A 22,482-nucleotide genomic window follows, 5' to 3' on the forward strand; every position below is an offset into this window, starting at 1 on the left:
AAACCATTTTGGGGCGGAAGAGGTGAACTTTTGTTAGGGTGGTATTTCATTTTCATTAGAAAATGGATGTCTGTTATGTATATTTTTTTATTCCACTAACCCAAAGGAAATACAAAGAGTCAGAGATGAAACACAAACTCAAGATTAAAAAAGACCCATACCCTTATTTTTCATTTCCATGAAGCTACACCATAAAAGAATAAACTGAGTTAAGCAAGTGAAGAATGAGATTGCAGAATGACAATATAAAGACAATTGGATAAATATTCTGAAGAGCTAGTCTGTATATCATTTACAAGAATAAATTTACTGTATAAAGTATAAACCATGTATTCTGCCCAACTCATCTCTGGCTAATTCCAGGCGCTTTGAACAGCTTTCATATCTCTCGATTGTCCTGACCATGGACACACAAGTTGGAGAAGACCCAAACCTTCCTCAAAGTACTAACAGTTGCTGACAATTTTAACCCTACCGATGCTTGCAGTTCTACAGCCAGAGGCATTCTGATCTGGATGTGAATGCCACTCAGTCTTGCTAATTGAAATAAAGAAAACCTGCATATCCTTATTCAGCAATCAGCATGCATTTCAATGGTTAGAAGGCTCAAATCCAAAGGGAAGAACTCTTCCAGCTCCTTTCGGTTATCTGAAAAACCTCGACCACCAATAGTAAAAGATAAACATGACAAATGATAAATAATAAATTGGTAACTTCTTATTCTTGCATTACCCAGATTGCCAGTCATCTTACATTTCCCGGATGAATGAATTTTGTACATTAACCTTCTTGTTTCTTATAAATGGAAATATTAGCAGATATGAAATATATTAGGCAGTTAGTCATCACCATCCACAAGACTCCACCCAGGTATCTTCTTCAAACCCCCATCTTTCATCACCTTCCTCAGCCTCAGAACATCCTCCCACCTGCCAGCCTCAGCATACATATTAGACAGAACAACGTAAACCCCATGATTGTTTGGTTCCAGAACAAGAATCTCCTTCACCACTCTCTCAGCAATCTCAACATTCCCACGATTCTTACATGCGCCTAACAAGGCCCCCAGAACCACCACATCAGCTTTCCAAGCCATCCCTTTTATCAAATTCTCAGCCTCTGCTAGTCTGCCACTTCGCCCAAGAAGATCAACCATGCATCCGTAATGCTCAATCTTTGGTTCAATCCCATATTTCCTCTTCATGGAATTAAAGATGTTACGACCAACCTCAAGTAAACCAGCATGACAACAAGCAGATAAGACTCCTACAAAAGTGATATCATTCGGAGCAACCTCTCGCTTATCCAACTGAAAAAAGAGGTCAAGTGCCTCCTCGGCATGCCCATGAACAGCTAGCCCACATATCATGGCATTCCAAGTCGCTGTATTTTTCTCAGGCATCTCGTCAAACAATTTTTGAGCCATCAGGATTGCACCATTCTTGGCATACATGTGTACTAACGCCGTGCCAAGAATAACTCCTACTTCAATTCCCTTTTCTTTTATAAAGAGATGAATTCGCTCCCCCAATTCCAAACAACCCGATCGAGCACAGGCGGACAACACGGAAGCTAGAGTCGCATCGTTAGGTTCAATTCCTTCTGAGACCATCTGATCGAACAGCACCAGTGCCTCATTTGAGCAAAAATTTTGTGCATATCCACTAACCATAGTGGTCCAAATTATCAAATTTCTTTCAGATGCTTCTTCGAACAATTGCCGGGCATCGCTGACGTTGCCGGAAACAGAATAACCACGGATCAAGCCATTAACCACATACAAATCTATGTCCAACCCAAATTTTAGAACATGGGTATGGATTTGTTTACACGATGAAAGTGAGTAACAGTTAGCACAAGCCTTAAGGACGAAAGGGAAGGTGTGCTTACCCGGTACGATCCCCAGCTTTCTCATTTTCATGTAGAGAAATATGGCTTGCGCGGGGTTTGGACTGTCAGCTTGGGCTCTAATGAGGGTGTTCCACATAAAGGAATTTGGTTCTGATATGCGACTGAATAGTTTCAGAGCGTAAGCGAGATCTCCTGAAGGCGAAAGAGCACAGAAGGAGAATATACGACTTGCAGCGTAGTTGTCGTGAATGCGAGCAGAGACGATCATTAGGGCGTGGATTTGTTTGAGTTGGTTCATGGAAGCGCATCTATCAGCAAGAAGTGAGAAGGGTGGCAGCTTTGCCGGATTCTTTGGGGGCGGAATTGTGTGGGAGTGAAATGGGGAGAAAGAGTAAAGCGAATTTTTGAACTTGAAGAGTCGTGGCTTAGGCGGGAACATTCTGGGTTCGGTCGTTGAGCCATGAAAAACTAGCCGTCCAGGTATCAATGAAAAAGGTCGTCCATTTCAGCTGGCGATCGAACTTGAATGGATCATCTGATGGGTTGGTTCAGGGATTCGATTTCGATCCTTGTGTGCTTGTTCAGACTCCACTCTAGAGGCAGGCTTTCATTAGCAAGTTAATGCTTGTGCCTTGTGTAGTGGCTCGGACTTCCGGAGTCAGATTTCAATAGGTAAGGACGCAAGGTAACTCGAAAGGATTACATACAGGGGCACTTTGGTAAATAAAGTTACGAGGCATTTGCCTGGTCTATTCTCATGTGTAACAATTGCGTTAATGGCTTGATTTAACACCATTATCAGAGCTTCAAGTATCACGTATCTTTGTAGAGGTAATGCACAAGCAGAATCACTGTAAGTAAACCAACTTTGCTTAGCTAATTGATAATCTCTGTGCTCTCTTTTGAACCATAATGATAGCCATTTTAATGTGCTTTAAAGGTGCAAATACAATATGCAATCCAACCGGCGGCTTATGCCATTGACTTATTGATACAAACGCATCTCAAAACTATCCATCTGCATCTCAGTAGGTTTGGAAGATCCAAGTACAAGCACAGGGAAGTAAGTATTAGGCAACCACAGATACATCTAACAACCAATGTCCTCTGAAACAAGCACAATGCAACGGCAAAAGAAAGATGCCTAAATATCCTATGCACTTCAATTCGAGTATTCAAAATGGTTAACAGCTAATTTTATTTCTCAGATCTGAGTTGCAAATTATTAATTTCCATTCAAAGTGAAAAAAAAAAAGAAAGAAAAAGAAAACAAATAAACCTTAAATTTCCTTCAGACTTCTAGTATGGAGATACTTGAGTGGAGCTGTAACAGCTAAGCAAAACTTCCATAACCTTCTCAACCACCACACCACCACCTACAATTATAGTGGAAAGTAGCAATGAAAGATAAGTGGAATTGTTTGATTCCGAAAGGAGAGAGAGAGAGAGAGAGAGAGATGCACGCACCTAAATGTAATCTAAATCTAAATGGATCAGACCAATCTAGACATTCTTGCTCTTCTTTCCTGCAAACTATATTCAACAGAGAAGGCCATAGGATGGCATGTCTTCTATGCGTAGGACTTCATCTGAAAGTTCTCTCTCCAGCTGAGCCCGAGTAGATTTCAAGACATCCTAATCAAATGTAATAATTCGATTTTGGATTAAAATCAACATGAGTCAGACAATGAAGCCAGAAGAGCAAGTTTCAAAAACATCCAATGAAACTGCAGAAAAACAAGCCCAAACTAAATTGCACACTACTATGAAACCATAATGCAGCTTACATTGAACTCCATGTATGTGGCATTCTTCTCCAACCACTGTTTGTCCATAAGCACAAAAGCCACACAATAAAGCAAATCGAATGCCCATTCATTCTCTGAATAGAGGAAGAAAATATGAATTTTTTTTTCAAAATTAGGAAATCATGTGAAATTTTCTTTATCACTGTTCTATTTATAGCATGCAGCTTGTAGATGATGCCATACCTTGAACTGTGTATTTAAACCTTTGAAACATTGGATTTTGAGATTGGCATACTGTATGATATCTACAATTCAGGAATGTATATAATTCCAAAAGCCCATTCTAATATTCTAATATGGAAACATGCTGTAAACCGGACTGAAATCCATATAATACAAATATCCCACTTGTGAATTGACAAAACCACACTCAAACTCCACTCCGGCAGTTAATAGCATGTTTCAAAGTAAGAATGTGCTTTCTAAGTTTGTCGGTATAAAATTAATTATTTTTGAGGTCTTACCTGATAACATTTGTATAAAAGCATCTCTAACAAGTGTCCTTGGTTTTGCTGCAAAACAAGGTGTCCTACATTACTAACATCACAATTCAATTCGATCAGAATTTTCCAAATTCCATACAAGTATAAAGAGTGGCATTGACCAGTCAAATGATTCAGCAGTGAGCATGTACGATTTTGATAAAGCAAAGCATATTCTTCATGAAAACATATTTGAACAGAGTTTCAAGAAGTCCAAGTAGAAGTTGGTTATTGATTCTTACAAGAATCTAGATCTAGCATTTGCATGATCATGAATGTGATGTTCACACCAGCAACGGCAAATGGATACTCCCAAGTAGCTCTCTTTCCCCCTTGCTTGTTTACTAGATGCTGAAAGGATGTCTGCAAAAATATATAAATGAATAAATGAAAATAACTCAGAGTGCTTTTTCTCTTTCAGTATATAGAGTTGCAACTTGCAAGAGAGGGAAAAACAATAAAATCCAGCAGTTTTCCTATTAATTTAAAAGAAATGTCCTGTTTCAAATAATAGTGATAAATGAACAGCAACTGATATGAATAGGCTAAGAGTGTTTTTGCTGCTGTGAAGGATAAAAAATCCATAATTATAAATTCTTAGTTGAGTAGCATAGTCTGGGATCTCACAGAGAATGTCTTTGCAAAGAACAGCAAATTCTCCAAAGAAATGAAGCCAGCTCCTCTGTTCATCAGATAAGTTGCTCATATCAAAGCATAAGCAGAGCTAGAAAACCACCTTTATGAAAGAAGTAAACAATCAATAACAGTAACCATCTGAGAATTAGAGAAACCTGAAATCAGTAGATGGATCTCTGCCCTGCCAGCCCATTTCCTTCCATTGTTCGGATATCAGACCATGGAGCTCCTTGCCAGGGTAAGTAGCTGACCAAAGCGCTCTCAAAGCATCCTGGTGCCATGAATATAGCTTGGTCAATTGTAGTAAAAATAAGTAGGGCACATTAGACAAATTCATCGTTTGATTAAATGCATTTTACATGTTTAGGTTTCAATATTCAAAATTTTTCTTCATTTTTTTCTTTTTTTCAGGGTGTGTTGCTTTTCTTCATACATTGATCCATATAATTGCAGATGAAAATACATAAAGTATAACGCACCTGGTGATCTGGCCTGGTACCATCAAAGTAAACCTTCATTCGATGCTTCAATCTTTGAAGTCTTTCCTCCTGAAACATGTCCACAACTTATTAATGGAATCCACCAGTGTATATCTATGAAAGTGAGCTGCATAGTATGATTTAAAGCATCAATAGAATGACATCTCTCTATTTACTACCATGAATACTTATCAAGAATCAATAGACATGGAAGAAAGCTACGTTTGAAAATAGTTGATTTCAGAATTTTGGCTTTTTTATTCATTGCATGTTATCCAAAAAAGGAAACAAACAAGAAAAACAATTTACAGACCATAAAGTGGCGGAAAATTCACCCTTATTATAGTCTGTGGTGGTCAGGGCACTGACAACATTGACCACAAAAGGGTTAAACATAGTAAAAATTTTCTGATAATTTTCTTAATAGACATAAAACTGAAGGAAACCTCCCATCAACAATTCTAAATTAACTTGCCACAACCTCCAAGACAATCCCATGTGCTGTAATTTTGACAAAATACATATTTCTACCAAGTAGGAGAAATCCAGGAAACATGTGCAAGAACCCTTGCTAGGTGAATGTCCCAACCACTGTTTCATGCTTTCAAGCCCAAAAAACTCTCACTGTCTTAGACAATTTTACATAAAATCTTGGAATTCCCTATAAGGACATCTAATCCTTGTTTCATATAGTATTCATCTATAACCAAAATTTTGCAATTTTCCAACATGACCCACAATTCCTCTGCACATCCTTTCCATACAAAATGGTTGGCTTTTTCAATTTTGTAATTGATGTAGGATCAGCTCAGTTATAATCCTTAGAGAATGTTGAATGGTCTTCTTGATCAAAGTTTTATGGCTGTTGATGTCTGTAATGGCTTCTTGAAGGAATAAAAGAGAAAACAGGGAGAGAAAGAAGAGAGAAAATACCTGGAATCACTCACAGGGTGCCTAGAATCACTCACCATAGCTAGCATAAGCTGAAGAAAACTCAATGTATTTCATTGCCTTTGTGTAAAACGTCCATACATATTTATAAACTCTAAACTCATAATAATCCTACGAGTCAAACTGTTAGACTCATAATAGTCTTAGGAGTAAAGTTGTTAGACCCAATAATCCTAGTAGGATTCAAACTAAGCTGTCATATTCTATTTCAATTCAAAGAAAACTCAATAACTCTAATCCTACTTATGCAATGACTCTGAAATTTTAAACATAAACAAACTATAACTAGAAAATTTAAACCCTATCAATGGACCCCACAGAAAATTTCAAAAATGACAAAATTACCCTTGGTATTCAATTCAGTCCAAATCGCAAGTACCATCACTATGGCATATCAGGACCTGTTGTAAGGCCTTCTTCTTTCTAGAATAAGTCTTCAAGGGTGCTGATTGATTCGTATCAGTAATCCACTCTCATGAAAAGCTGACTAATTATATAGGCAAATCATGGACCATACAAGACATAATTAAGGATTCTATGATGCCATTTTTGATTGCTGAAGTGGTATCTTGATTCAACTGCATTTTCCTATTCTTGTTACTCATAATACATAAATTTGGGGCTAATTTATCTAAGTCTATTAACCTGGTAAACTCACTGATAATCTTTTTATGTGGGTAAGAGAAAATCCTTTGTAGAGCAACCCAACTAATTCAGTGAACCTCTCCCAAGGATCATGTTTCGACCTATGGCTGTGCTTAGCATCAACTGTTGCACTAGGACATAGGCATATATAGATTTCCAGAACTTTTTACCAAGACAAGAATCGCAAAGTAAATTCCCGCCCTAATTGGCTTGGTTGTCCAGAACTTTCATGACACTCTTTCTCGTTGTATGCTTTAAATTCCATCAGGTCATCAGTTACTCATTCCACCTGAATTGTGATTATTTGGTGTAAGCACTAGAATAATTCCTACTGACTCGAGGAAATATTGACCTGAGCAAGTAAGACAGTCAGAATAAGTGGGAATTACAGAAGCGGTGATAATGATGATCTAAATAAGTGGGAAAAGAAAAAGAGAGTCAGTAAGTGACAGAAGGAATTATAAGTTTCACCTATTAGGTTTAGCTTTCTTTTCCAATGATCCACGGGCGTTCAAGTCACAGGTGTTGGTGCTGCCGAACAGACATTTTAGTTAAGAGAATTCCATCTTAGGATCTGAAATAATGGCTGTTTGATTATGTAGGAAACCAGTGAAATCATTAGAATTGGCTTCCAACCCATATACTGGGGACTCTGTTCCTTCTTCTCTATTAATTCCAATGAATTACTTCAATGGTTCAACCCAAAAACTGAACAGATTGGAGATAAGTGGAGGAACATGAAATAGGTTGGTAAGAGGCAATTGGCAAAAACGATGGGGGCGGGGGCTCAAAGAACAAATTAAAAATATATATTATAAACAAAAACAGTTCAATAACTCCTGATCACAGAAAATTCTTGCCTGCAAGGGTGTTAAATTAGTGCAAAGCCGCTCATAAGCTCCTTTCCTCTTGAAGCAAATACAAGTTAAACCTCTCCCAATCCATGCCGGCATGTCATTAATTGCATCCTCTGCAAACAACCATTCCATTCTTAGACATTAGTCAAACAAGTTACATTACCAGTGAATTGGATCTCTTTTAATGTATCATGAAAGAAGTGGAAAAGACTCTCAAATGATCAGTGATCAGGTGAACACTCCCAGCTACCTCGGGTAGGAACCATACCAGAGCATTTTATGGCAAAAATTTGGTAACAGAGCAGGTGAGTCTGATGAGAAACCAGGCGTAGTTGAAAAGAAGAGTGAGTGTAGAAGGGAAACATACAACAATGGTTGAGTGGCACTGCATTTGAATTTATCACGTCTAAACAATCTACGGTTATTATTTCCACCATGCACTTACAGCCTGTGATGGTTGGGCCGCAGTCCTGTAGGTAGCCCATCTGAACTGGTAGCCCTGTTGCCGCCCAAAAAGGAGACGGGATCGCGCCTCACATGCACATCCACCGTGCATTGAAAACATCTCCCGTAAATAATAATTAATAAGTGCAGGAGATGTTTCTAATGGTAAGATGTGCGTGTGAGGCGCCAGATGTGAGAGCAGATCCGACCTCCCCAAAAAGAGACATACGATTGTACGAATAAAGAGTATAATCACATCGACGCCGAGTTGAGATCTTCTGCCAATAAAATACGTTCCGACCTTCTGCCAATATCATCTAACACCGCACATCCTGTATACATCATAAAAGTAGGACCTGGGATGTGCCGTGTGAGATTGTGTTGGTAGAGTTGGAACGTGTTTTGTTGGCGACGCCCAGTGGGGCGCCCCCACAAGTGAGGGTTTAAATGGATCATCCGATCCGATTCGATCCTATTTGGTCGAATTCGGATCACCTTTGTTTGAATTATAAAATCGGATTCGGATCCCTTGTTTGATTTGAAAAGATTTTATTCGATATATATTATATATTTATATAAATAAATATAATATATATGTTATTTATTTATTTATAAATATATTATTTATATTGTATTTTTGTAAATTTGTTATATTATTTATTTTTTATAAAAACATGTATATATATGACGAAAATAATTAAAAATGCTTATATTTTTTGTTTTTCTTTATTTAAATTAATATATTTTATTTTTCTTTTAATATTTTATTATTTTTTAAATAAAACAAATCGGAACAAATCAAATCTGAATATCCAACTTTCCGATCATATTTGAATTCAGATCCTTGCCTATAAGATCCGATCGAATCTTTGAATTGGATCGAATCCACCATGAATAGTGTCAAAACGGATTTGGATATATCTTGATTTGAATCCGTTCTAATCCATTTGCATCCTTGCCCATTATGTCCCACAACACATTCCAACCGTGTATAGAAACATCTCTCAATGACTAGTATGGGAGATGTTCCCAAGGGTCAAAATATCAATACGTATTGGTCCGTATTAGCTGATACGTATCATGCCGGTGGCTTCTCGATACGTCCCTACAAGGGTTGTATCAGGTCAGCCACTGGTTCAGAGGGTAGTTGGGCCTTAAATTGGTCCCTCTGAACCAATTTCGAAAAAAAAAGTGACACATAAAAAAAAAGCACCGACACAGGCCGATACGCCCGACGTATCAGCTTGTGTCGATATTTAGAACCTTGTGCGGGACCAATGCAAGCCTGCAATTTTATACGGGCTGGACTTGGGTTTTCAGTCCTTGCCCCTTGGGCAGGTTTGGGGTCAAAAGTTTGGCCTTTTCATTTTCAGATTGGGGTCGGGCTTGTCCAATCTAGATCTGTTCATGGGTCGGGTAGCCTGACAGCCCAGCCCGTCCCGACTCGCACCTCGGTCAGGCTCAGGATTTGTCAAAAAAGCCCAGCCCGAGCCCGACCTGGCCTGACTCATTTATATAATATAAAATATATAATATTTATTATAATATATATACATTAATACTTTAATATATATTTTTTATTTTTTCTTTATAATTTTTCTCTCTCTATTCAACTGCTTCAGCAACGGCATGAGCTATATACTTCGGGCTCAGGCCTAAACTTGGGCTTCGGGCTTTTTATGAGAACTAGGCTTGGGCCCAAATTGTAGGCCCGGTGGTTGGACCGGGCTCGAACTCGATCTCAAGCCTTAAAAAAATCTGTTAATACAGAATAAAAACCCGACCCGATCCCAATCCGGCCCATGAACAGATCTAACCCAATCCCGATTCAATTTTATTGCAACTCTATTCCAATCTGATTATATGCATTCATTGAACAATCTAAAATTAGCCCAATCTGAAACCCAACATAAATGCATCAGATTTCAGTGTAGATTGGATCCAGGTTAGACATATTACTTGACCTCGGGCAGTCGGGCTCTGTCTGAACTTGGGCATTATACCTTATTTTTTTCTTTGCTTCATAGAACCGCACAACTATAAGTCAAATTGGGATCTTCTTCTCACGGAGCGTGCCTCACACCAATCTCACCTCATAATCACATTCTACCCTATATTGGAAATTATCTTCACATAAATAATAAATATAAGTACAGAAGATATCGCTCTGTAAGAAACAAATCCGGATTCCACTAAGTCAGATATCCTAACAACTGAACCACCACCTTAGGCCCCATATTTAATTCAATAATAGGGTTCCAATCTGATGTCAGGATAAAATTCCGTAACCTAAGAGGCCCTCCGTAGACACACATCTTCTCGGAGGCTGCTGGAATTAATTTCAGTCTCGCTTTGTTTTGAGACTTCAGAGTTGCGAGAAACATTGGTTAGGAGACAAAATTCTGATTTCTAACGTTACCCCTTCTCAGTTTTCTTAGTCAAAGTTACGTGTGTTAAGTCTGGAGAAAGTGAACATTTTTAGATTGTACCGTGTTCGGTCATCAGTTGTGTCATCTTGACTTTGACCGACCCATCAACAAAAAGAGACAAACAGTATTACCTTTCGTCCACATTTTATCCGACAAAATCAGTCCATGGTTCTCAGTTCTCATTCAAGACCAAGACCATGAAATGAAAGGACCTAGCTTAAAGAACACCGGATGCTGCATTGCTGCTGCAATCAAGAGGCCGTTCATGGCGTTTGAACCAGCTGCCTTGATTCATTAGTCTATTTTCATGAAAATACCAGATCTTTTCATTCCGCTGAATATAAGAGAGCTCTCTCTCTCTTTTTTTTTTTCAAATTTACTTTTGATATTAAGAATCTTACAAAGTTCAGTGTCAAGTTTCTTATTAAAGAAACCCTAGCTAGGTTCCCTGCCGGATATGTAGCGGCCATCATCTTCTTCCACCAAGCCTGTCGGTTTTTTTTAGGCTGAATTTACCGAGAAAATCACCATGAAACCCTAAAATCTCCATTGGAGTTCATAACTAAGAAAGCAAAAGAGTGCAGGAAATCTATATATGGGAGACAGAGAAAACCAATGGAGATTAAATAATCCAAATCATCGTCAAACCAGCGTCGTAGAGTTGAAAAAGGAAGAAGTAATAAGAACAAACAGAAAGTTTATAGTGAGGCTTTTAGGAGAAAAACCGATCCAAGCTAAGGTGCAGGAACACCTCAAAGCTTGCTTAAAAGACGCGATCCAAAGAAGCAACATTGGGAACTACCAATTAACATATATATCGTATTACATGGGGAGATTCATCAAGATCGTAGAGAGAGGCTGAAACTTTACACAGAAAACGCGATCGTATCGTAATAACAAGTTCAAAAGAAAAATGTAATAGGATCAAAGACGTGAATGAGTAGAAGAGAGAATACCTGAAGAAGCGGAGCCATGAGTGCATTTGGTGGGAGAGAAGGAAGAGAAGGTTCGCATTGCAACGCAGCCACCCTGAGTCCTCTCGATGCTCATTTCAACGAGTGAACACCTCTTCGCCGCTCAAGTTCTGTCTAGAACTCGGATTTTTGTCCGCTCAAAAGTAACAGATGGTCATACTGTAAAGAGTAGACAGTAACTAAAGACAAGAGAGAAAAAGTGAGAGAGAAAGGGAGAAGAGTAAGAAACGTGTTTGGAATCTCCGTCGTTTTCTCTTGCTTGCGGCAATAAGCCTAAGGTTGTCATGGAAGATGAGTTTTAACTTTTTATGTTATCTCCAATTATCGAATAACGTGAATGCGCGGAATCAAATCACACACCGGAAATTTAAATGTTTCCTAGTAAATATTTGTCAATATATAAGTGCACCTAGTAATGTTTTTTTCTTTTTCCTGGTAAAATTTTTACGTGTATAATGAATGTTTTATCGATAAAAGTGTCATTGCGATAATAATATTATATCATATATTATCAAATTTATGCGTGGCCTAAATAATAATTTATCCAAATCTAAAGTATTATTTACCCAAATAAATGAGCTGTTCATTAATCATTATTTTTCATAAGGCCCGCTAATACTGAAACATGGATGCATGTTTCTTTTGTTTTTATGAGATCCACCAATTTACTTGCCCCCATTTACTGGGGAACAAACGTGCCCTAAGATGAATCGATACATTGCATCATTTGAACTTGAACTCGAGTTCGACTCGATTCGATATATTTGAATTCAAAAGACAGAGAGCACACAACAGAGTGAAGACAAAGCAAGATTAAAATACAAAAAAGGGAACCCATGCCAATGTAAATAATCATAAAATATTAAACAACATAATATATTGAAAGTATTGTATAAATATATTAAAAATTAATATTTTATTAAATACTCAATTGGGCTTGCGAGCCCTTTGAGCCGAGTACTACAAAGCTTGAATCTCTACTCGATTAATTACTCAAGCTACTCAAACTTGGCTAGAACATGATTATTTGTGAGTCAAATTAGAGTATTGATTGAGTTGATTTTGAGTAAATTATGAGTAATTTGACTTGTTGCATTTGGCATTTCTTATTTTAAAGATTTATCTCATTTTTGTTGTTAAAAACTCGGTATTCATAGGGACATTTTAACTGCAAAAAGGAGATAAATACTTAAAATAAGGAATGCCAAATGCAATCAACCCCTATGAAAATCCCTTTCATCTCTTGCAAGTATATGTTTTTTAGATTCAGTTTGGGAAGAGTACAAATACAAATATATACAATATAAATACATACAAAATAATACAAAAGGCAAGGTTTTTCACTCTACATATTTGCATTTGTTGATAAAAAAAAAAAAATTGCATTAAACAAACTGAAGCAACCATAGAAGAGATTACAGCCTAAAATATGAGATAAAAAAATAACAGAACACACCTAGAGACAGATCCTCAAACAAGAAAAAATATTTCGCAAATAGAGTTTTTCTTAATGCCTCGATTTGGAAAACATGCAAATACAAATATGTACAGTATAAAACCTTGTATATTGTATTTCTAAATCTTATATTTGCACTTTACATATTTATACGTATTTGCACTCTTTCTAAACTAAGGTTGTATTTGATACCATTTCTTTATCTGAAAAGTTTTAGGTTGATCAATATAAATTGGCACACTATTATTATTTAAGACTATTTATGACTGAAATAGGCATACCTTAAAAATGCATAACATCAAATTGGTGTTTCTTGCTCCAGTTCCATGGGATGAAGTCTAATAGTTATAGCTGAAATTGCTGTTATTTGTGACATGACAATACATGATTCTCACCAATTTATATTTGATCAACCCCAAAACTTTTCAATAATAGAAACAGTAATGATACCAAATACAACCTAATTTAAGGCTAAACGTAAACAATGAAAGAGAATTAAACGAGAAACACTTGGATGTTATAAAAATGGTTGAAAAAAATAGAATGTAAGCAGAGCCATTGGATTCGTAGGAGCTTGGTGGAATGCTTTTCCAAAAGGTGTCACGGTCGTTGAGTCATTTGTTCACCAAGCGTCTATTTGGCATTGATGTCGTTGCTCCAGAAAATGGTGACACATCAGCGCTACGTCGGAAAAACGGTGCTTTAGGAAATGCCTGTTTGTTTGGAATCATTTTTTCCATAAAAAACGGTGCTACAAGCCACACCTTGGAAATCGGGAAGGCATGGCTTGGAGCAACGCTGAATTTGGCGTTTCCTAGAGTTGTTGCCAACAGGGACATGAGGTGGCAGTGATAGGGACATGACGTGGCACTGGATAATAGATACCAGTGCTGAAAATGTTTCATGGAGCATTGGTACCAAACAGAAAACGTTATTGTTGCTCCAAAAAATGTCCTACCTGGTAGCAACGTTTCCAAACAAAAAAAAAGACACTATTTTCTGAGAAAACGATGCTTCCAAGTTCTAACCCTCACATCAGCAGCACAATCTGCAGCATCAATGCCAAACATATACTAAATAGACCTCAGGTTTCTTCCTTATTACTACTAATCGGTCGCTCATTGATTCTTTAGTTTTTGATTGTTTTTTCGTCTTTGGACATAAAGGTGGAAGGGTTCTGAAACAGTTCGGATCAGGTAGGCACAATGTTGTATTTAGAAAGTTTTTTGACACCTGTCCCTCAAAATACCCCCAACTTACCTTGAAAAAGATTAATACCCACTTTTGACAGTTGTCAAAATATTTATTAAGTGCTTATTTAACATGATTACTTTGTTGCACCTACTAGATTTGGTCCCATTCTGTAGGGATGCTTATGGTTCGGTTAACCAAACCATGGGCCTTTTTTGTAACCGAACCGGTACTACTAGTTTTTGGAAAATCGGCAACTGAAGCCAATTGGTTAACTGGTTGATCGGTTCGGTTAACCGTCAGTTCAGTTTGTCGATTTTTTACTTTTTACAATATATATTATATAAAATAAAAAAGTATAAATATATATATATAAAATATTATAGTTTAAATAATAAATAATATATCATATATTATAAATATATATATATATATATATATATATATATATATATTATGCATATATATATATGTTTATATATATTATGCATATTTATTAATTTATAATATATATATATATATATATATATATATATATATATAAAATAAAAAAGTATAAATATATATATAAAATATTATAGTTTAAATAATAAATAATATATCATATATTATAAATATATATATTATGCATATTTATTAATTTATAATATAATATATATATAATATACATAAATATATAGAAATATATGTTTACCAGTCGGTTTAATTAACTGCCGGTTTTCTACATTGATTAACCGAAATCGAATCGATACCTTCAATTTTTTTTTAAAAACACCAAACCAAAACTAAACCAATCAATTCGATTAAACAGTTTTTCGGTTATGTTTCGATCAATTTTTCAGTCCGTTCGGGGATTTTTTTTCTTTTTTGATCACCCTACCGTTCCGAAGAGGGTGGAGGCGTGCGGAAAGATTTTAGAAGAGTTTGGAACGGAAGGGTTTTTTTTTCGCTTCATGGGAGGGGATGAGTGTCGAGATGTTGCAGGGATTTTCTCTGAGTCCAAATGTGCTGGATGACTGGATCCGAAGTGATCAATCCATAGCAATTGAGATGGTTATTCCGTGTTCCTTCAAAGATGGAGGTGAAACTATAAGCTTCTAATAAGGTTAATGTACCTCACGTGCACCCTATTCATTTCGTGTCCCCATCCACTTATCGATCTATATCATGCAATATAAAAGAAATAAAAAGAAACTTTTAATCAAAAGCCATTTTTAGCTAATGGTAGGTTTGACCGTTTGATGTTTCCAGATTTGCCTTATGTTTAGGTTATCAGGGTGAGACCCACCTCAAAAAGCCAAAAGCCACAATGTGAAAGCCCTTTCAAAAGGGGCATAAAATGTCTTGAATTTATTTTATATATTCGTGATTCATTTATGTATTATATAAAACGGATATTTTGATTTCCATGCAAGTCATAGAAATTAAATCCAAATATTATATATCAAATCTGATTAATGTTTGTTTGTACATGTATATAAAACGTATTCTTATATTACTAAGAATTAAGAATTAAAAAGGGTAAAATATAAAAACCTCCTCTAATGTTTTTTATAATTATAAAAATCTCTCATATAGTTTCACTTTATAAAAACCTTCCCTGAATTTTTAAACAATTTGACAAAAACCTCCCTTTCAGCAATGACCCAAACGGAAAAGTCAGATCGGTACATCAATTTTGCTCCAAATTCCCATTTTACCCTTTTGCAAATTAGTTTGCATACATTTTTTACTAAAATACCCCTGCTGACCTGTTATCCTCTTTACCTCTCCCGTCAACCTCTTTTATCCTCTGTCCTATCCCTGAATTCTTTCGTCTAAAGAGGAGGAAAGCTACAACTCTTTTAATCTTTCATCCAAACCCAAATGAAACACAACTCTTTCCTTTTCTCCCTGAACTTTCTTTGCCGATTTCTTCCTCCTCTTTCAATCTCCCAAGAATCTTTAATTTTGTGCTCAGTTATGTTTCTTCTGTTTGTTTCCCTACTTGACTTAGAAAAAAAAATCTATTTATTGAAGCATAAAATTTTAATGTATTTTGGAGGTATGGACCTGTTGAATGATATAGAGTATTTTTCTTATAAAAAATCTTCAAACCAGCAGTTGTTTGTGCTAATGGAATGTTGTTTTCAGCACAGGATTAATTAATGTTCACCATTCATTGGCCTGGCCGCTTGGCATTGATAGCTCCAAGGTGATGCAAGATATTTGTGGTGGGGAACAGGATGATATTGATCATCCGTATGAGGTTCCTATAGCCAACCATCCACCATTACCAGTCAAGGAAGCTAATGGGAACGAGGGCTCATTCTCATGAGTTTTTTGTACACGGGTTTCCAAATCATAAAGCACATAGTGTGTTGTATATTTTCTGCCCCGGAATTTTTTATATGCAGGTTTTCAAATCATTATTCGGTATAAATGCATCACTGTAAGTCATTTGTATATAGATTTCACTTTAGGAATGAAATTATTTCCAAAATTGGGTCCTTTAAATCGAAAAATATCTCATATAGCCATAATCTACTCTTGCAGCTGAAGTGTTCTCTCTTCCAAAGTTATGTGATTCCAAGTTTCGACTGAGACAGAGAAAACAGAGCAAGATGAACGATTTGATAACAAAACCCTTCCTCAGCTATGTGGATCTAAAGAAAGAAGCCATGAAAGATCTAGAAACTGGCAATGCCGACCTAGAGATGGTAGTGATGATGACGCAAAATCAAATAGACCATAGGAGGCCGAGATGGTGAAAGAGATTAGTTTCATCAAAGACATCCTTGGCCGACTGCAGCAAGCCAACGAAGAGAGCAAGTACCTCAACAAGTCGGAGGCCCTAAAAGCCCTGCACACACGGACCAATGCCGATATCGTGACCGTGCTTAAAAGGTGAGAAGCATAAAGTCTTAACTCGAGGATATGGACTGCGCCAATGCTACCAATAGGAGGCTCTCTGGATACAGAGAAGGGACGCCGGTGGACTGCACAAGGACTTCGGTCATCATCAGGCTGCAGAAGAAGCTAAAGGAGCTGATGGACTTCCAGGAGTTGAGGCAGCGGATGATGGTGGAGTATAAAGAAACGGTGGGCTGTCGATATTTCACGGTAACAGGGGAGTACCCAGAGGAAGAGGTGATAGAGAAGATTATATCAAGTGGGGTAGAAACGGGAGGGGAGGAGCTACTGCAGAGGGCGGTGCAGGAGCACGGGAGGGAGGGGAAGGTTCTTGAGACGGTGTTGGAGATACAAGACAGTCATGGCGCGATGAAGGAGATTGAGGGCAAATATGGTACTTAATAAATTAATTGAATGACGCTTCATGGTAATTTTGTAAATATTGACATTTTTCGTTTGGTCATTGACGAAATGGAGATTTTTCTCAAATTCTTTAAAAATCTAGGGGAGATTTTTGCTAAAATTAAACTATAAGGAGGATTTTTATGATTATCAGAAACTTCAAGGAAAGTTTTTATATTTTACCCAATTAAAAAATGTAAACACTTCGATTAAGGAAACTTTAATTTGCCTTAAAATATGTAAAACCCACAAATGGAGACACACACAAATAGGATTGACAATGGGGACCCATATGTTTACCAACAAAATGGACCTCACAGTATGGAAATACGGCCAGGGGCCTAGGGTCCCATGTATGGGACCATGGGGTGGGATGTGGGATTTGCATGTTCGACATGTAGGTTGAGCCCAAACATGGGACCCACAATAAGACCAATAGGTATGGAACCCATATGTGGAGTAAAATATGGAACCCTCACGAATACAATGCCTTTAAGTGGAACTAGTTAATATCGGACCTCCAAGTGGGACTCACCTAGTTTTCTGAATTGCACTGATGAAGTATTTAAAAAGTACGGAAGGAAAATTGAACCAGTTTTTTATTATTATTCATTCATGGAATTTTATTTAATTGGATTTTTCATAGGTAAAATGACTTGAATAAAAAGTGACCAAAAGGGTTTGGTTATGTATATAGATACTTTTTATGGGGATTTTTATTTTTTTCTTATCTCACAAATTTTAATTTTATTGTAGAATTAGGAACACGGTGGAGAAATTGATGCCAATACAAGGGGTATGGTGTCAAAATTAGTGGTGTTAGAATTTTTAAACCATGGTTTTCGAATTGCCGTTGACCTAGACGGTCGAACCATTCAGCCTGGGAATCATCTAGGCAACTGGTTCTGTTTTACTCTAAACCTGGTCCCTGATAAAAAATCGTTGAATTGATCAATGACCCGTTGATCCAGACAATCAAACTATTGATCCGATCAATAGTTTTTAGCCATTTTATTATTTTTTTTATTTTTATTGTCAGAACAAATTATTCGTTCAAACCGGACGATCGAACCGTCGATCCAAAAACTGATGGCCAGAATAGTTCCATTTCCAGGTCATTTTTTAAAACTATATTTTAAAGTATTGTGACTTGTGAGTATAAGATGAAGTGAAAAATTGTGGATAGGTTTGAATGAGATTTTCCTTTTTTTTTATTATGTTTATGGAAAAATCTATACTGCCAAAAGAATGTAATACCAGAAGAATTTTCACCAATCAAAACCTACGTGAATTTTGATAAATACTTTATAATTGATTAACACTTTTATGATACCGGTCAATTGGTTACATACTTTTGTGATATCATAGTTTGAATCCTATGCTTTATTTATACATATACAATGGATGCTTGCATTGAGTTCTATGTACGTCATAAAAGCTAAATCCCATATAACATATATGCTTAATGGTGTTGTTCATAGTTCGGTTAACTGAAATGTGAGTTTTTTTTCTGAAAATTAACTCATACCACCAGTTTTTGAAAAATTATGAACTAAAACTGATCGGTTAACCAGTTAATCAGTTTGATTTTTGATCAATTTAGTTCTTCAGTTTCTTGATTTTTTATATTTACAATATATTATAAATACTATAACTAATATATATGTAATATAACACACAGTCACACACATACACTGGTCAGCTCGATTAGTCATTGATTTTTCTTTTGGATTAGCTAAAATTGAACCGATACTATCGATTTCTGAAAAATCCCAAATTGATCAATTTCGGTTAATCAGATTTTTCGATTTTTGTTGAGCACCCCTATATACACAACACATGCTCTTACACCAATACATAGTCGATACTAATGACTGCACTAATGAGGAGTGATTTGAATCATTTAATGCAACATGCTCAATGCTCTGAAATGAGAGAAGATGAATGCCAAAGAAAATGTGGTTTGTACCTTTGTGGTATGGTTTAGTGATAGAAAGCACGTGTTAATTCCCGTTCGTGTGTCTCATAGCTGAAAGGCTGGAGCCATCTATTTTTTTTTCTTTCCTTTTTCGGTTATTCTGGTACACAGTCTTGACGAGTTCAAATCAGCCCCTCACCACGTCCCACAGCACATCCTCAAGAGATATTCCCAATACACGGCGGGGATGTGCTGTGGGGGTAATATTATGGGGGGCTGATTTGATCTCAGTCTTACCCCCCCCCCCCCCACCCCACAAGGGCAGGGCGTTATGAAAGACTCCAGATCTCCTGCCCACAAGAATTCTACTCACTACTCATAATACACTATTCGTGTATTAGGAACATCTCCTCATGCATAATACTATGTAAGAGGATGAAATGTTCTCCATGTGTGACTGCAATGTTATGTGGGTAGAGTTCTTGTAGATAGGAGATTCGGGCTCTAAATGAAAAACTCTTCTAAGTAGACCATCTCAACTCTCAATTACACCAGTGGCATTGCTGTCTATTGTCAATTTGCCATTGGCATTATTCAACTAAGTATACAGTACCTACTTAGGAGTGATCATTTTCAGCCCGGCCCAGAAAGTCTGGGCTTGGAACTAGGTTTTATTGTTTAGGTTTAGGCATAGGCCTATAGATTTGTGGTCAGGGCGTAACCAATATTTCAGCCCAGCTTTCCACACAAAAAAAAAAGAAAAGTTAGCAATTTGGTCTAAATTATCTGTTTTTTTTTTTTTTTTTTTGCTCTAAGGGGCTACACAACAGGGGTAGCCCATCCCCCAAACCCAAAACCCCTCAACCCATGTGCAAGTGGAATTTGATCCCAAGCCTCCACTACAACCAGCAGAAGACCTTACCAACCAATCAATTTGATCTAAATTATCAACTATTTTTTTTTTCTTTTCTTTTTTTTAGTTAGTGATTAATCCAAACTTGAGAAGAATCATTCTACATATAACTAACACTCTAACAGTTGAAGAGTACCTTACACTAGGGGTGCAATTGGACTGGTTTTGGTCCAATCCGATCCAATCCAATGTGAGTTCATTATAAATGGACCAGGTCCAATCCAATCCAGTGAATGTTTTGGACCAATTTGGACCAGTCCAATTCAATGTCTGGACTGTCCAATCTGTTCAAATTCATTTTGATTTAAATTGATTTCAACCCAAATCCAGTCCATTGACACATATATTCTTATCTTATATCAATGGACCAGATATTGGCTTAATCCAACCCAATCCAATATAAATTTGTTACAGACGGACCAGGTCCAATCCAATCTAATAAATATTTTGGACTGAATTGGTCCAATCCAATATGTCTTGTTGGTCCTCCAATCCGTTTAAATTGATTTTAAACTGGACGAGATCCAATTCAAAACTGGTCCATTGACACCCTTACCTTACACCTAGTTTTCTGTAAGATTGTTTGCTAAATCAATTAGTAATTAATCATTCAGCTTAGTCTGCTTGTGGTTTTATTTGTGACTTGAGTCCAAATAAGTAGAGAAAGTTGATGAACTCTATCAATTGGTGACCACTCACCAGTAACTTTAGAATCACAATTTGAAATTACTAGGAACATCTATTTTCTTGTACAGGGGTAAAATTCAAGTTGGCCGGAGCTAGCATTTTACATTGCTTTGGTCTTGGACCTTCAGGCCAGGTCTATTTAAAAGGGTGGTTGTGTGTGTGTGTGTTTTTTTTCAGTTTGTTCAATAAATGGGTTTGGTGTTTGGACATTATTAATGTGGACAAAGGGGTAGTGGGGCTGGAGTCGGGTGCACGCAAAGCCCATTGGCCAAACCATGGACAAATCCCGTAGGATTAATTATGTCTTCACTCTATGGCCCCATTTGTTTTTTGGTAAGTTACTTACCTGGGTAAGTGTTTTCCAGGAAAGACTTACTCAGGTAATTGCATTTATCATGCTCTTTTATTTTCCATGTAAATAAGGTAATGACCATTTTAGCCATAAAAATCTATTATTAAAAGGGGTATTTTTATCCCATTCAAGTGTTGACAACTTTCCCCTCCGTGAAAAAGTTATTTACCCAACTAGAAGATGGGTATCACTTAAATGGAAAAAAAAAATATCATAGAATTCTTGATGAATGAGAATCAAAATCTCATTGACCAACCCCTCACCCCCTCTCAAAATCCAGAAAAGAATACCCCCCTATAAGCTATGCTAAGTAATCATCTCAAGTACCAAGTCATCGACAATGTGAATAAGAGTTTGCGATTGGAATTTGGAACAAGATTCAAAGTATATGTATCATAAAAGGTTTTGGAAAGACAATTATATCGTATGAATATTTGAGATATATATTAGATATCATTAAAAAAACTGACAAATCTTATAAATACATTAAAAATATGAATTCTACAATTCAATTGACAATAAATAAGCCATAAATACATAAAAAAAAATATATACTTTTAACAGCTGGGGGTAAGTGAGCGAGCTTTACACAGGTTTGATCACGTGATTAACTGATATGGTAACTAGACCTGTTCATGGGCCGGGCTGGGCCGGGCTCGGGCCAGGGTTTTAGTGTTCAATAACAGAAAAATAATAGGCCCGAGCCCGAGCCCGGCCCGACCAACAGGCCTAGAACTTGGGCCCGAGCCCGGCCCTGATAAAAAGCCAGAAGCCCAAGCTCGAGCCCGAAGCCCGACCTAATAAAAGAAAATCAAAATTTCCCCTATTCAAATAGACATTATCTATTTTAATTCAGATGTTTTTTTCCCCTTTTTAAATGAACAATGGACCTACAAGTGAATCAACAACCTTCTCAAATCAAAAAATTTATTCAAATAGACATCACATAGGGTTTTTACTTAGGTTTAACTATAGGTCAGGCAGGGCCGGGCTATTTTGGCAAAGCCCGAGCCCGGCTCGAATTTTATGCGAGTCAGGCTTTTTGGCCCGAGGTTAAGCCCGCGGGCCAAAAAGCCTGTTCAAGCCTGTCCGGGAGTCGGGCCGGCCCGTCGGGC

General features: G+C 36.9%; 1 protein-coding gene and 2 pseudogenes across 4 annotated transcripts; 1 reads left to right on the top strand and 2 right to left on the bottom strand.

Moving 5' to 3' along the window:
- Positions 1-218: 218 nt before the first annotated feature.
- Positions 219-2,290, bottom strand: LOC104592898 (pentatricopeptide repeat-containing protein At1g08070, chloroplastic pseudogene; annotated as a pseudogene). Its single transcript, XR_016083888.1, has one exon. The product of XR_016083888.1 is annotated as a pentatricopeptide repeat-containing protein At1g08070, chloroplastic pseudogene (transcript).
- LOC104592899 (uncharacterized) lies at positions 219-11,854 on the bottom strand. Of its 3 annotated transcripts, none has more exons than XM_088900641.1 (11): positions 11,539-11,854; positions 7,713-7,822; positions 5,257-5,325; positions 4,933-5,048; positions 4,769-4,823; positions 4,384-4,504; positions 4,124-4,171; positions 3,843-3,893; positions 3,639-3,733; positions 3,319-3,486; positions 219-3,227 (listed from the first exon to the last, which is right to left on the bottom strand). In XM_088900641.1, the coding sequence occupies exons 1-10, from the start codon at positions 11,630-11,632 to the stop codon at positions 3,391-3,393; spliced, it is 855 nt and encodes a 284-aa protein (XP_088756767.1). In that variant the 5' UTR covers positions 11,633-11,854; the 3' UTR covers positions 219-3,227; positions 3,319-3,390. The 3 variants fall into 3 exon arrangements, with proteins under 3 accessions (XP_088756767.1, XP_088756765.1, XP_088756766.1); XM_088900639.1 differs by lacking the exon at positions 11,539-11,854 and adding an exon at positions 7,978-8,500; XM_088900640.1 differs by lacking the exons at positions 3,843-3,893; positions 11,539-11,854 and adding an exon at positions 7,978-8,476.
- Positions 11,855-16,806: 4,952 nt separating this feature from the next.
- Positions 16,807-17,497, top strand: LOC104593274 (syntaxin-111 pseudogene; annotated as a pseudogene).
- Positions 17,498-22,482: the final 4,985 nt, after the last annotated feature.

This window comes from Nelumbo nucifera, chromosome 3, assembly GCF_055504915.1.
Source record: "Nelumbo nucifera cultivar China Antique chromosome 3, China Antique-T2T, whole genome shotgun sequence".
Lineage (NCBI taxonomy): Eukaryota > Viridiplantae > Streptophyta > Magnoliopsida > Proteales > Nelumbonaceae > Nelumbo > Nelumbo nucifera.